This window comes from Eurosta solidaginis, chromosome 2 (genome assembly GCF_040869045.1).
Source record: "Eurosta solidaginis isolate ZX-2024a chromosome 2, ASM4086904v1, whole genome shotgun sequence".
Lineage (NCBI taxonomy): Eukaryota > Metazoa > Arthropoda > Insecta > Diptera > Tephritidae > Eurosta > Eurosta solidaginis.
Genome location: NC_090320.1, coordinates 297,647,219 through 297,662,159, shown reverse-complemented (window position 1 = coordinate 297,662,159; position 14,941 = coordinate 297,647,219). Strand labels below are relative to the sequence as shown.

Genomic DNA, 14,941 nt, shown 5'->3' with positions numbered 1-14,941 from the left:
TGTGTTCGAGAGTCATTTAAATGTTGTTAGCTTTGATTTTAAAAGTTGATTGCATGTTGCTAATTAACAAAAATAAATTTGTCAATTACAAATAATTCATTCAATAAATAACTTGCGATTTTGTTCAAATTACAGTAAATAACTCATTGTTATCAAAAAAAATTTATAAAATCATTTTTAACAAACTTTTCAATCAGTTTTACAATTGCAAATAATGTGGCGTCAAGTACAGAGAATTTTAATATTTTGCCTTACGGTATGGAAAATTGCAGCTGCGGATTGTGACGTTGCTAAGCTTTTTCGGGATATGGAGGTGGTGCCGGACGTGCTGGATGAGCCACCAAAGGAATTGCTGAAGGTTTGTTAAGGATGTCAATCTACAATTAGATTAGAGCGTATCGAAAAAGTTCATCAAAAATTTTAGTCAAATTTTTTTATAACTTACAAAAACATCACGTGTTTTAGTTGCTTAGAAATTTTTATTTTTATGTGGTAAGTGGGCGTGGTAGTTAACCAATTTTCGTAATTCTATACCAAGCGGATAATCTTTTAATTAAGAAAGTGCATATTAAAGCTCATCACTAAATCTTTAAACGTTTTCAAGTTATATATACGGCAAGCCGATCAAAACCTTATTCATTAAGTGTTCGCTGCCATACCCATTTTTTAAATTTTTGCGCATTTTTAGTCAGAGCTGCCCAGAAAAGCAATGTGTCAAATTTGAAGAGAATACCCTGTTTTGCTATTGAGTTATGGAATAACTGCGTTTTTGGGAAACAATCTATAATATAAAAATAAGTCGGGTATTCCTTCCTAACGTTATAACTCCAGAACGCAAGAACCGATTTCCACGGTTTTGCATTCGTAGGGAAGGTCTCTGGCTTCGTGAGGTTCATAGAAAAGAAAATTCAGGATCGACGCACAGGGTCTCGAGATATAGGCCAAAACGTGGACCCGGGTAACCATAGAATGTGTTTATAGAATATGGATAACAAATGAAAGCTGTTGATGAGTGATTCAGTAGAGGGTAATTTTAGACTAGGGTCTCGACATATAGGCCAAAATGTGGGCCCGTGAACACCTAGATAGTACTTTTATATTATGGGTATCAAATTGAAGCTGTTGATGTGTGCTTTAGTACAGAGTGAGTTCTACACCGCCGGGTGACTAGGTTCTCGAAATATAAGCCAAGACATGAACCTGGATACCCCTAGAATGTGTGCGTATTATGCATATCAAACGGAAGCTGTTGCTGAGAGCTTTAAAGTAATTTTCATTGTGATATTCGATTTCGTTGCATCAACCTGGCAAAACTGATAAATATGCATACGAAGCCGAAATAATGACATGAATTAATAATACCCACATACCTATTTACATATGTGCCATTCGATTTGCCTAAAATTTGGCATATAAATTTGCCTATATTAGTATTTACGATGTTTTTTTCCGGGAAGTAGACCAGAGATGGACTGGGACTGGGATTAGGACTAAGACTGAGACTGAGAATCGGAGTGGGACTGGGACTGAGACTCGGAATGGGACTGGAACAAAATACATACCACCCTCTGGGACTGGAAATAAGATATGAAGAAGAATGAGAAAACTTGAAAGAAGAGAAAAGAGAGAAAGAAAAGCAGACTGAGAAAGAGATAGAATGAAAGAAGATGGAGATAGACGAAGAGAAAAATACGGAGGGAGGAGTGAAGCAAAAGATTAGGAAAAAGTGTAGAGGGGCGAGGGCAGAGTTAGACGGAAGAATCTTATTAAAATGTATGCAGATGGACCAAATTTAGAACAGAACAACGTCTAGACCCGGCAGAGCTAGTTGATATACAAAAGGTGCCATGGTTATATACCGATTACGCCTTTTTTATACTCAGAGTGCTTTGCATACAGAGTATATTACCTTGGATAACGGTTAGTTGGATAACGGTTGGTTGTACGTGTATTAAGAAATCGAGATAGATATAAACTTCCATAAATCAAAATCATGAGTATCGAAAACAAATTTGATTAAGCCATGTGCGTCCGTCCGCCCGTTAACACGATAGCTTGAGCAAATATTGAGATATTCACCAAATTCTGTATCTGGAGCCAGAAGAGATTGGTATTAAAAATGAGAGAAATCGGACGATAACCGAAAACTTTTTACATAAATAACATTTTGGAAAACACGGAAAACCTGATTTTTAAGTAAATAATACACCTACAATATTGAAATTAGATGGTTGGACTGATAATGAGACTCTTGATAAAAATTTGAAAAACTTTTTGAAAATGGGCATGGCACCGCCCACTTGTGATAAAATCAATTTTATAAATATTATTTATCATAAATCAAAAACCGTTAAATTTATTATAATAAAATTGAACAACTTCCCTAACTGGAAAAAAACCCACGCCCACTTTTTTATAAAGGATTTTAAAAAGGGTCGTGGATGGATAAATAAAGCTATATCTCTGCAAAAAAGAGCTCTATATCAATGAAGCTTCTCTTCCCAAGTGGAAATATAACAAGATAAAACAAAAAATTAAAATTTTTGAAAATGGGCTGGACACCGCCCCTAAACTAAAACAAACTAAATTAAAAACTAACTGATAGTGATTAGATTGGGTACACATATATTCCTTAGAGTGGGAAATATTTCTAGAAAAAATGGACGAGATCGGTTAAAAACCACGGCCACTTTTATATATAAAGGATGTTTAAAGGGACTAGACTATACTAATAAGCTTTATCTTAACGAAAAATTGTTTTGTATAAATGATATTTCACTTACCAAGTCTTATTGTTAGAGCAAAGTGGGAGCCTTTTTTTTTAAATGGGCAGTGTCACTTCCGATCAAGCATTACACAACATTTCTAGAGCCTAAAAAAAAATGAGTCCGTTGTAACAATATTCGAAAAAGTAATTTATCTGAAATGAACTGTACAACTGAAACTCAATCTGAATATATGATATACGGTTACACCCGAACTAACACGCCCTTAGTAGATAATTTTAACTTTCGTCATTACTCGTGGTCAGAAAAAGTCATATTTCATTACGATACCTCTACTTAATGAAAATAATTGAAAAAATACATACATGGCTAGGTGGCTTTAAGGGCGGATAGGCTGACGGATCGCCCTTATCGTGGGTAAGGTATTTGGTGCTACAGTCGGAAAATTCAGTATCCACATTTCAATACTTTCCAGTTTGAGGAGGCTCAATATTTTCAACGGGCCTCGATCTATCAGGTAGCATATTGGAAAAAACCTACCAAGCTCTTTGGCTATCACCTAATTACAAAGTCCGGAGCCAAATCTTTGGCTCAATGAGCAATCAATGACAACATGACCGATGCCAGGTGTAACTCAAGAGACTGCTTTTACGGACTCTTCAACATCTAAATGCCGACTGGGACCATCATCTTGGGCATCAAGATATCAAAAACTATTGTAACGAATTTAGTGCAATTCCTCTTATTTGCAACCTTCTGCTAACGTTCGAATCACTAAATTGTTGAATAAATAACTCCACATTTCAATAATGCAAAATGGCATTTATTAAAGTACTTCAAAATAGCACTTATATTGCTCGCCAGATAGCGTCTTAAATCAAACTGATTGTAGTGCCTCTACTGTTGCTGCCTTTTATACTGTCTAGTTTCCTCGCTGCATACTTCTAGGCTTTTCTCTTCTAGAGCTTACTAGTTAGCTATCAGCTACAAAATCACCAGCCACAACTACGTTTATAGCTTCTCATATGCGCGTGTATACGTGAGTAATACTTGCACAAATTAGTGCCTTCTTTTGTGAGCACCTCAGATAAGATATATGCATGTGTTTGTGCGTCTCTTCTCCGCTGCTCTTATGTACATATGTGTAGACATAATGATTGATCCGTTTTTGTAGATACAAGTGACTGCCTGCTTTATTGTTGTTGTGGCTTCATTTACTTAGCATCAGACTAGTGAAGTGAGTATAACTTAGTGTCACTAATCTTCGTCACACTGCCCTCCAGCTAAGTCTGATCGTCCCGATCAGACAAATCTCTCGATTTAACCGCTGTTAGCTTCTCCAAATGAACCACCCTTCTGTTTCGTTGTTTCCCAATTGTTTGTATGCGGTAGATGACATCAGTGATCCTCTTCACAACTCTATACGGGCCTTCCCAACTGCACCAAAATTCGGATGGAACACCTTTCCGCCGGTGAGGGTTGTATAGCAGTACCCAATCTCCCTCCCGGAAACCTTCCGAATTATTTTTCTTGTCTTAACTGTGTCTCGTCTTACTACTCATTACCCTGGGCCTTTCCCTCAAACTCTGTTGTTTGGCCAATAAACTAATTCGTAGAGCTTGCGCTTGACGGATTGGCTTCGCATAATCAGTGTCGTTCCCACTTTTCACAACAGTAGTGCGCCCCGACTTGAAACTACCCTCGCATTCTTTCTGGGAAATTCGTTCCTTCGTTTTTGTGCGTCAATTTGGTTTTGTCAATGCCAGTGTTTCTCTCGCAGGTACTTTTGGTTTCGCTTTATTTGGCCCATTCGATCCATCAACATTTGCCTTTGACTTTCGTGGCTTTTGTCGAGTCTTCTCCACCAGTACTCGATTATTACTGAACCCTTTCTCCAAACTGAAGTTAAGTGATATATCCTGGTTCTTGTAACGCATAATCTTTCTCTGCATGTCGATCCCGATGTCGTGGTCAACTAAGAAGTCCACCCACAATATGACTTCATCAATAATCTCCGCCATAACGAATTTGTGTAGAACCATGACCTTCCCAATTAAGACTCCACAGATCACCTCTCCCAGGAATTGGTTATACTCGCCAGTGACCGTACGCAACCTTGCTCCAGGTAATGGCCTTACTCTCCTGTAGACCAAATCAGATCGAATCAAGGAATGAGATGCGTCCGTATCTACAGTCAGTACTCGTTCTTTGCCATCCACATTCCCTCTGACGGTAAGACTGCTTGATTTCCTCCCAATTTGCGACAAAGACATCACAGGACATTTAATAGCTGGGGTAAGTTTTCGATCTTTACTTCTGACTCGCTCTTGCTTATCTCCTCCAGCTTTTGGTTTACGGCCACCCAAGTTGGAACTGCCAGGACCGGTGCTGCAATGACGAGCAATGTTACCTAGATTACCGCACTTGAAACATTTGATTGCACCATTATTCTTCTGCTGCGTTCCTTTTAAAGCTTCTGAAATTGCGTCTACCACTCTGGCCCTTCTACTTCCACACGGCGTGCTTTGAAAACTGGCTTACACAGAAGCGACGCTGTTTCCTGAATTAGTGCATGGGATACTGTTTCAGCAAATGTTTGCTGGCTTGCGTATGTAGCTCGCTTTGTTTCCACGTCCCGTATGCCATTTATAAAACTCTGAATCTTTACCCTTTCAGTGTATTCCACGGGTGCGTCCGCATTTGCTAGATGGGCCAGTCTTTCGACATCCGACGCAAACTCCTGCAAAGTCTCATTCGCTTTTTGATAGCGATTTTGCAACTCAATTTGATATATCTGCTTCCTGTGTTCGCTTCCGTATCGCCTTTCTAGAGCGCTCATCAATGTTTCGTAGTTGTTCCGCTCCCCCTCGGGAATAGTCTGTAGGATTTCAGCAGCAGAACCTTTCAATTCCACGAATAGTGCAGCAACTTTATCTTCAGCACTCCAGTTGTTCACTGCTGCGGTCTTCTCAAACTGAATCTTAAACACCTGGAAAGGAACAGAGCCATCAAAAGATGGAGTTTTTACCTTCGTATTGCTTCCTGAAGAAACTGGGCGTTTTGGTTGCAACTCCTGTATATGACCTCGCAACGTTTCAATCTCGGTATCAATTTTGTTCTCGAGTTGCAAAATACGGCCTTCTTCCTCTTCCAGTTGTGCAGAGATCTGCGCTGAAATTTGTGCCTACATTTCGGATATTCGTGCCTCTTGTGCTTCAATCTTCGATGTTATACGGTTCTCCTGCGATTCCAGTTGAGATGCTATACGTTTCTCTTGTGATTCCAGTTGAGATGCCAGTTGAGAGGTTACATCTGTCTTTTGCGATTCCAGTTGGGATGACATTTGCGACGACATTTCTGAAATGCGTGCCTCCTGTGCTTCCAACTTGGATGTTACTGTCGATGTTTGTGCAGATATTGCAGCCAAAATCATGCTTAAGTTTGTGCTCGTAACTGTATGCGATGTCTAATTTTTCTCTTCAATTTTTGTTGTCTCCTCATCACCAAGAGGAAAGACATACTCTTCCGCGTTAATTCCCTCTAATTCCATTGACTTTCGTAGTCGTGCCAGAAGTTGGAGTTTATTGCCGGTTGTATTTAATCCACAGCTCTCCAACTCCTTCTTCAGTTGCTGGATCTTCAATTCACTCCACTTTGCCATATCCAAGTTTTATTCGAAGTCTTCGGAATTTATTCAACAATTCCTCTTCTGACACCAATTGTAACGAATTTAGTGCAATTCCTCTTATTTGCAACCTTCTGCTAACGTTCGTATCACTAAACTGTTGAATAAATAACTCCACTTTTCAATAATGCAAAATGGTCTTTATTAAAGTACTTCACAATAACACTTCTATTACTCGCCAGATAGCGTCTTAAATCAAACTGATTGTCGTGCCTCTACTGCTGCTGCCTTTTATACTGTCTGGTTTCCTCGTTGCATACTTCTAGGCTTTTCTATTCTAAAACTTATTAGTTAGTTCAAAAATCACCAGTCACAACAACGTTTATAGCTTCTCATATGCGCGTGTATACGTGAGTAATACTTGCACAAATTATTGCCTTCTTTTGTGAGCATCTCAGATAAGATATATGAATGTGTTTGTGCGTCTCTTCTCCGCTGCTCGTATGTACATATGTGTAGACATAATGATTGATTCGTTTATGTAGATACAAGTGACTGCCTGCTTTATTGTTGTTGTGGCTTCATTTACTTAGCATCAGACTAGTGATGTAAGTATAACTTAGTGTAACTAATCTTCGTCACACTATTTTTCCAAATGAGCATGATTTAGAGGCTGACACGAACAATGAACGAAAATTAATGACAAAGTGCAGCGAATGACAGAAGGTTCTCAAACTGATGTGCGGAGTGTACTTAAGTTATGGAGCTAACACTTTTTCTCATTGAAAGAAAAATCGCAATATTTCGGTTGGCAAATAACATTGGCCTAGATTATGCAGTACTTGAAAGTATGCTCAGATCTTGTTAAAGTTTGATGCCGCAACAACTTTACCTTGCCATACTATTATGAAAATAAGAAAAGCTCAAATTATTTTCCTATTGCCAACGAAAAAAATAAACATCGACTTATAATTGTCATCATTTTGGACGAAACAAGTATGATATTTTATCTGTTAACTGCCTGACAGGATGTTCAAGATGGCTACCTTTTAGCGTTTTGACAGCATTTTGGCAGGATGTTCAATATGGCGATGCATACGGTCGGCTATCTTTAACGGGTGATAGAAAGATATACAGGATGAGACGACGACAGTGATAATCATTGTGGATAAGACAATTTTGACATCTTCTGCAAAGACTTCATAATTACAAATAGAATGGATCACCTGATTTTTAAAGTGACAATCGTGATCTTAACCTGTATCTCTTAGTATCAGCCGCTGAAGATAGCCGACCTCTATATTGAACATCCCGTCAGGCAGTTGACGGATAAGATATTACGCTTGTTTTGAATACAATGGTAATTATTATTCAAAAAAATATTTGTATTTTTGTTTAAAAACTATTACAAAGCTACATCGAAAAAAAAAAATTGAGCTCGGGCAACGTTTTCAGTTTGAAAATTTTAAATAATAATTGAATTGAATCCCTGAGATAAATTACTAATAGAATACAACTGATATACACACATTTCGACATACATACACATTTTACAATTTCTTTAAATTTCAGATCGAGTACGAAAACGGTTTAATAGTCGCCAATGGCGAAGAATTCACACCAACTCAAACCAAAGATATACCGAAACTTGAATGGGCCGTTGAACCAAGCTCATATTATACAGTTATAATGATTAATCCTGATGCACCATCACGTAAAAATCCATTTCTAGCTGAATTCCTGCATTGGTTGGTTGTAAATATTCCAGACGGAGATATAAACAAAGGTGATATAATAGATCCTTATAGCGGACCCATGCCTCCTAAGCTAGGTGGTTTATTCCGCTATGTTTTTTTGGTCTACAAACAACCCGGCAAACAAATGTACGATGAGCCAGTCTTGGTAAATACCGATGTGGAAGGTCATGACAACTTTTCTACAATGAATTTCACCAAGAAATATAATATGGAGTTGGTGGCGGGCAATTTTTTTCAAGCACGCTGGGACGATTTTGTCCCAAAGATACATAAACAATTTGGGCTTGATAAGCTTTAAATCGATTGGCTGTAAATGCTGGTAGCTGAGGGTTGAACAACAAAACATTTGGTGTATAATTAAAACTGTTTTGACTAAATAATAACAATATTTTAAATATTTAGTTTCTAATTACAACAAATTACATATATGTAATTGTTTTGTAAAAAATTCGCTGACTAGTTTAAATCACTTTTCCACCCGTGACTTTTTTCATACAATTTATAAGTTTGACAATTTTAGTTTTCCCGAAAAATTTCTTTGTTCATTAGATACCCAAAACACAAAGGGGAATTTGCAAAATTGAACGACGATGATTTATTTGTTTAAGTATAATAAATATAGAATATTTTGAGGATCATTCCAAAACATTGTTTGAATATTTCTTAATAAAATATATGGAAGCAGCTATTCGTTCCGAAAACATTTTCTTTCAAAATAAAATTCAATCCAAACTTATTCACATTATTGACCTTAGTGACGAATGTTTGAAAAAATTTTCACAATAGTAAACAGCCTAGATCATGCATATGTTAAATCGCTGTTCGATTACTTAAATTATTTGCTCAAAAGTGTTTTCAAAGGGGATAAATTAAAACAAGAGACGTCAGTCTGCTACTCCCAGCCATTTGCTCGATGAGGTAGTCGATGGTTTTTTTTTGGCGAGATGTGCATAAAATGTCTCTATACATTTTCGTGGGGTATTTGTGTTTATATTTCCGATTGTATTTAATTAATAAAAAAAGGACGTGTGGTACTCGGGGACTGCCGCGGTAAAGCTATTGCATATTATCAACTTATCAATTATAATATTTATGCAACATTTTGTTTTCTTTGATATTAATTCAAGTTTTGTCTTTGGTATTAATTCAAGTTAATCTTTTTAAGCGTGGTGACCGATAAGAAAACAAATTTTTTACTTTTATTGAATAAATGAGAAGTTAATATTTAACTTTCACTTTAACTTTAAATTTATTTTTAACTTTAACTTTAACTTTCACTTTAACTTTGACATTCACTTTAACTTTAACTTTGTTTTTAACTTTAACTTTAACATTCACTTTAACTTTAACTTTAACTTTAACTTTAACTTCAACTTTAACTTCAACTTTAACCTTAGCTTTAACTTTAACTTTAACCTTAACTTTAACTTTGACTTTAACTTTAGCTTTAACTTTAACTTTAACCTTAACTTTAACTTTCACTTTAACTTAAACTTTAACTTTATTTTTAACTTTAACTTTAACTTTCGCTTTAACTTTAACGTTCACTTTAACTTTAACTTTAACCTTAACTTTAACTTTAACTTTATTTTTAACTTAACTTTAACTTTGACTTTAACTTTAGCTTTAACTTTAACTTTAACCTTAACTTTAACTTTAACTTTAACTTTAACTTTAACTTTCGCTTTAACTTTAACATTCACTTTACTTTAACTTTAACCTTAACTTTAACTTTAACTTTCACTTTAACTTTAACTTTATTTTTAACTTTAACTTTCGCTTTAACCTTAATATTCACTTTAACTTTAACTTTACCTCTAACTTTAACTCTAATTTTAACTTTAACTTTAACTCTAACTTTAACTTTAACTTTATGATCCGGGGTGGGCGTGAGCTTAGCACCTGCTAACAAGCCAACCTAATAGAAACGCACGCAAGTCATTTTCTGTCAAAAATGTCTCATGCACATACAACTTGTATGAGAGCAACTAAAATTGAATTTGCTGCGTGAAAACCTAACTCGATTTCCAACATTTGTTCTGCGTGACGCTTGCACATACGCTTTACATTGTCGCAACGCATGTTTATTTGGGTTCGGGCAAAAAACGCCGGTTGTTTGCGTGCACTAAAAAAACGCAATGCGGTTTTATTAGGTTGGCTTGTAAGCGACCATATATGTATACGATAAACGATAACACAATGGCTACTTCATGAAGTGTCGCACGCGCGCTTAAAAAAGAGTACCAAAGAGTGCGTGTGACACGTGTTCACCGTTCAAGCATTGAAATCAAACTAAATAATTAAGTGATTTTGCTTTCGTGCTCGCTACGCGTTTGTGTTTACTAACACATTCTCAATTTGGTAACCATGTAAATGTAGTGGTGCCCACCGCTGTTTATGATAGAGATCCAATTTTATGTATTTGGCCTGTTGCTAACACCGAACCTTTACGAACCTTTTCGAGCCTTTTCGGATCTTTTTTGAAAAATATCCGTTACGGTTTTTTTTGATTTAGTCGCCAAGCCCGCGATAAAATCTATGCAATAGCTTAATAAATTATCTTTCCAAAACTCACAGTTGCATAAAGTGCCTACACCGCATGGATAAATGGGAGACAATTAAAAAAAACTCCCTCATGGAAAATATTCCACATCAATTTTTTGATTTCCAGCGAGTTATTCGCCACTCGTAGAAACTGGTGACTCTTATTATAATTTATCCTCTTTGGTGTTTTTCAAACATTTTTGTAGACGACCGGTACATTGCATTATTTACATATTTTAAAATTTTTGCTTAACTTGCTGCTTATATTTTCTCTATTAGCTAGATTTAAAAATGAATATTAATATGAAGTCTCATTTTTTGTAGACACATTTAAAAGAAAAGTTGTTGTGGAACAAAAACGAGCCATTCATGACACTTCAATTTATGAACCGCGAGCAAAAAACAAACCTCTCTTCTATTCTCTGGCCACACGCGAAAAAAAATATTGCGCTTTTAGTAAAAAATAGTTAAAATGGATAGCAGCCATTTCCTCCTTAACCTTAAAAACAATCCAAATAAAATGCATGCCCAACTATTCATATATGTTTCACCTAACCAAATATATACCAATTTTTGAAAAAGCCATATTATCTTTTGCTGCAAATGCAACGGTGCTTTAATTTTATTTACGATTCTCATTTATTAAATTGACAAAGAAATCCGAGCCATCAAAAAACGTAATTGATTTTTGAATCCATTAAGGCCCAAACCCATTTTGAAGCTTTTGCGTCGTTTTGGCGCTGGCCTGATTTTGTGGACAGGAGTGCCTATCCTGACGAAACAGTTATATTTCAGCAGGAAGGCAACCCAAGGATAATGCCCAAAATCGTGAAGGAATGGCTGTCGGAGCGAAAAACCTTATTGATAGAGTGGCCAGCGTAAAGTCTCGAACTCAATCCGATTGATAATTTGTGATTATTAGAAAGAGGTCGGTAGGTAGGCGTTAGCTGCACCATATACTAGCTCAAAGCTGGTAGGGTCATGCAAACAACTCTTATCGGCGCTGACCGACTCTGGAAATATCCATTACCTGGGTTCCGAGACATAGCGGAATCGAGGGAAATGATATGGCTGAGGAATTGGCACGTAGGGGCTCAGCAGAGGGGGGTGAGGGAATAACCAGTGTAGAAGTAGGTATAACCCTGGGGGTGGCCAAGGGAGATATTCGAGATTTTTGTGACCAAAGCCCAACAAAAATGGAAGAGCACCGCGGGTTGTGCGATTTCAAAAGCCATTTGGCCGGACTACAACGAAAGGAAAATAAGGTATCCGCTGGGGAGATCTAGGGCCGATATCCGTAGACTTATAGCGGTCTGCACTGGACACTGGGCTTTAGACACGCATGCGAAAAAGATGAGAATTCCGAATAATGACCACTGCAGAAGTTGTAAGAACATAGATGAAAAATTTCGAGCACTTTCTGTGTAAATGCCCTGCTCTAGCTAGAACCCGTTTAAGATCATTCGGGAGCCCTTTTTTGGAAGATCTAGGAAGATAAGCGGAAATAGGGATGGCAAAATTCTTGATTTTATAAACAACTGGGGCTGGTTGTAAAACATATCCATGTAGTACTCAGTAGGTTTAGACGAGTTTTATGACATCAGAAGGGCTTTTCATTAGCTACTTGGGTCACCCAGCGGGTCAGGGGGTCAGAATATACCTGCGGTAGGTATGTCTGTCGTAAGAGGCGACTAAAATACCAGATTCAAGGGTCTGTGTAGCGCAACCCTTCAGGTTGCCAGCGCAATATATAGCTTCTCCAAACCCAATTGTTAACCTCACCTCTCCGCTGCGAATCCTGGTTCATTAGCACACGAAGCTCTGGCGACTCGAACTTGGTGGTGGGGAAGGAGGGATGGCCTGAAGGTTTAATGTGGCCATATAAATCGTTCGCGAGATGTTCGGGCTAGCGCCTTAATGTGTTACCGGAATGTACCGGATCTGTATCCGGCAAAGGACCATCACATCGATAACACCCCCAAAGAGTTCGGGGAGCAACCTTATCGCTACAACAATAACAACAACATTAGCTACTTGGGCGACAAGGGTCACAGCCATTATACCTACCTACCTACACTCTGAAAGAACGCACGTTGAAAGTTTTCCTGCCACATCAAATGCAAAGGAAGTTTCAAATTTAGATTTGTCCTAGCAAAATTCAAAGGCTAAAAAGAAAGGAGGTAACAACGTGAGCAAAGTGTAGATATTCGAAATCCTTGTTCCTTACCTTGGCGTCGCCGTTACTTTGCCGGTGGATTGAAAACATGCCCATCAAGGCGTGTGCGTTCAAAGTCAACTGTTAACTCAACGCCGATAGCCAAAACTACGCACAAGTTGAATGTCTCTGGGCTTTAGGCTTTCAATAAAGCAGTAATTAAGAATTTGTTTTTTGTTTGGAAGATTGAGTTCAATAGAAGCTTTAATGTAGAAAACTGGACTAGCTATTTCATTTACCCTCTATGTGAAATTAAAAAAGTTTAATTTATCTGTAATCATGATTGAATGCAATTCTAGTTTATACATACATTAATATAATTTGGTATTTATTACGTACAAAATTGCGATATTAATTCATTTAAGTATTAAAGAGGAAACTTTCGTTTAATAAAAAACGGATTTAATGGAGATTAAGATTTGGTACTTATGTATGTTTGTATAGTTGATTGTAGTTGATGATGTGGGTTTAGGTCATGCATAATTACGCGATATGATAATAAGGTATTTGTTATAGTTTTAAGAATAATCCCACGATGATGTGGGAGATGTTTCTTCTGGTTGGTTGATAGTTGATTAAAGAAGAGGACGAGTAAATGCGCCCATGCATTAATAGACTATAATGCCGGAAACCCTTTGCAGTGAATAAGGGCATAACATTTATGTATCGCAATTCACTTAAACTATGTATATAAAAAAGAAGTAAGAAAGTTTAAGTTCATATTACATACCCAACTGTGCACTTGAAACGGTGTTGTTGGTAGAATATCAGTAAAATGTAGTTAAATACCATAGAGTTATTGAAATGGCAGAGCCATCAATATTGCTTACCATCAGACTGGAAACGATTAAACTTTGATACATCTAACCTGGGGAGACCATTCAAGGGAGCCATGTCAAAGAAATAGTGAAGCACGATGGTGGACTCTTCATGGTATGGTGTTGCTTCACATGGTGGCATGCTGCACCACTGCAAAAAATCTATCACACATTGTATATATTCCAGACCCATTTACCTGACTTTGTGGACAGGAGTGCCTATCCTGACGAAAAACTCATATTTCAGCAGGATGGCTATCCAAAGATAATGCCCAAAATCGTGAAGGAATGGCTTTCGGAGCGAAAAACCTTATTGATAGAGTGGTCAGCGTAAAGTATCGAACTCAATCCGAATGTGAAAAGACGGGTAGGACAATACCGATCCATCTCAACAAATTTGAGTAGCTTTGGCAGGGGGTAAAAAGGGAGTGAAATGATAATTCAAATGAAATAATACAGAACTTGGTGGAAAGTATTCCAAACTGTGCACAAAGTGCCATGCGCATTAAAGGGCAGTGGACTAAACACTAATCATTAGCTCTAACGTGAAATTTTCTCGAAGGTGCAAAATTTGGTACATACGAACTGTTTTGAATTTAATTGCTTTTTGATAGAATTTCTTGTTTAATTTTTTTGTGTTAGTGATCGTTTTGTTTACAACTGAACATAATATAAAAAATAAAAAAATTTTTATTTGCTTTGTTGCTTTCATTCCTATGCAGTAATTAAGGCACGAAGCACTTGAAACTTGAACTCCGTTGTGCTCCCCACTGAAAATTCATTTTTCACTCTACAAAATGCAATTGGACAATTTAGATCAAAAGAAAACAACATACTTTTTCAGTTAAAAACTCTATAAATTCGATATAAGCACTAATTTTATTGCAACGACAACAGGTTTTTATACTAGAAACATAAAATAAAGTACACCGTGGTACAAATATAGTGTGCTTAAGTAGCTTAAGTAATTCAAACAAATTATTTGTTTATGTAACTTAATGAATGAATGACAGCTTGTTTAAGGTCATACTTAGGAACTGCGACGTTTGGACTTCCATCCTTAGCACATCAAAGTTAAAGTTGTGGAAAAAATACACTCCCATAAGGATAATTTTTACCATCTTTCAATTAAAGTGTCAGTTACCATTAACTAGTGATGTTAGCACCGGCCCTTAAAGTACCAGTGGCTTTAAACCGAGGGCTTTCAACTAGAGATCCTCAATATGGTCTCACAATACGAGAGGTACATATTTGCA

General features: G+C 37.0%; 1 protein-coding gene across 1 annotated transcript; it reads left to right on the top strand.

The window, feature by feature from the left end:
* Nucleotides 1–214: 214 nt before the first annotated feature.
* Nucleotides 215–8,642, top strand: LOC137242877 (putative odorant-binding protein A5). The gene is made up of 2 exons (XM_067770129.1): nucleotides 215–358; nucleotides 7,924–8,642. The coding sequence occupies exons 1-2, from the start codon at nucleotides 215–217 to the stop codon at nucleotides 8,404–8,406; spliced, it is 627 nt and encodes a 208-aa protein (XP_067626230.1). The 3' UTR covers nucleotides 8,407–8,642.
* Nucleotides 8,643–14,941: the final 6,299 nt, after the last annotated feature.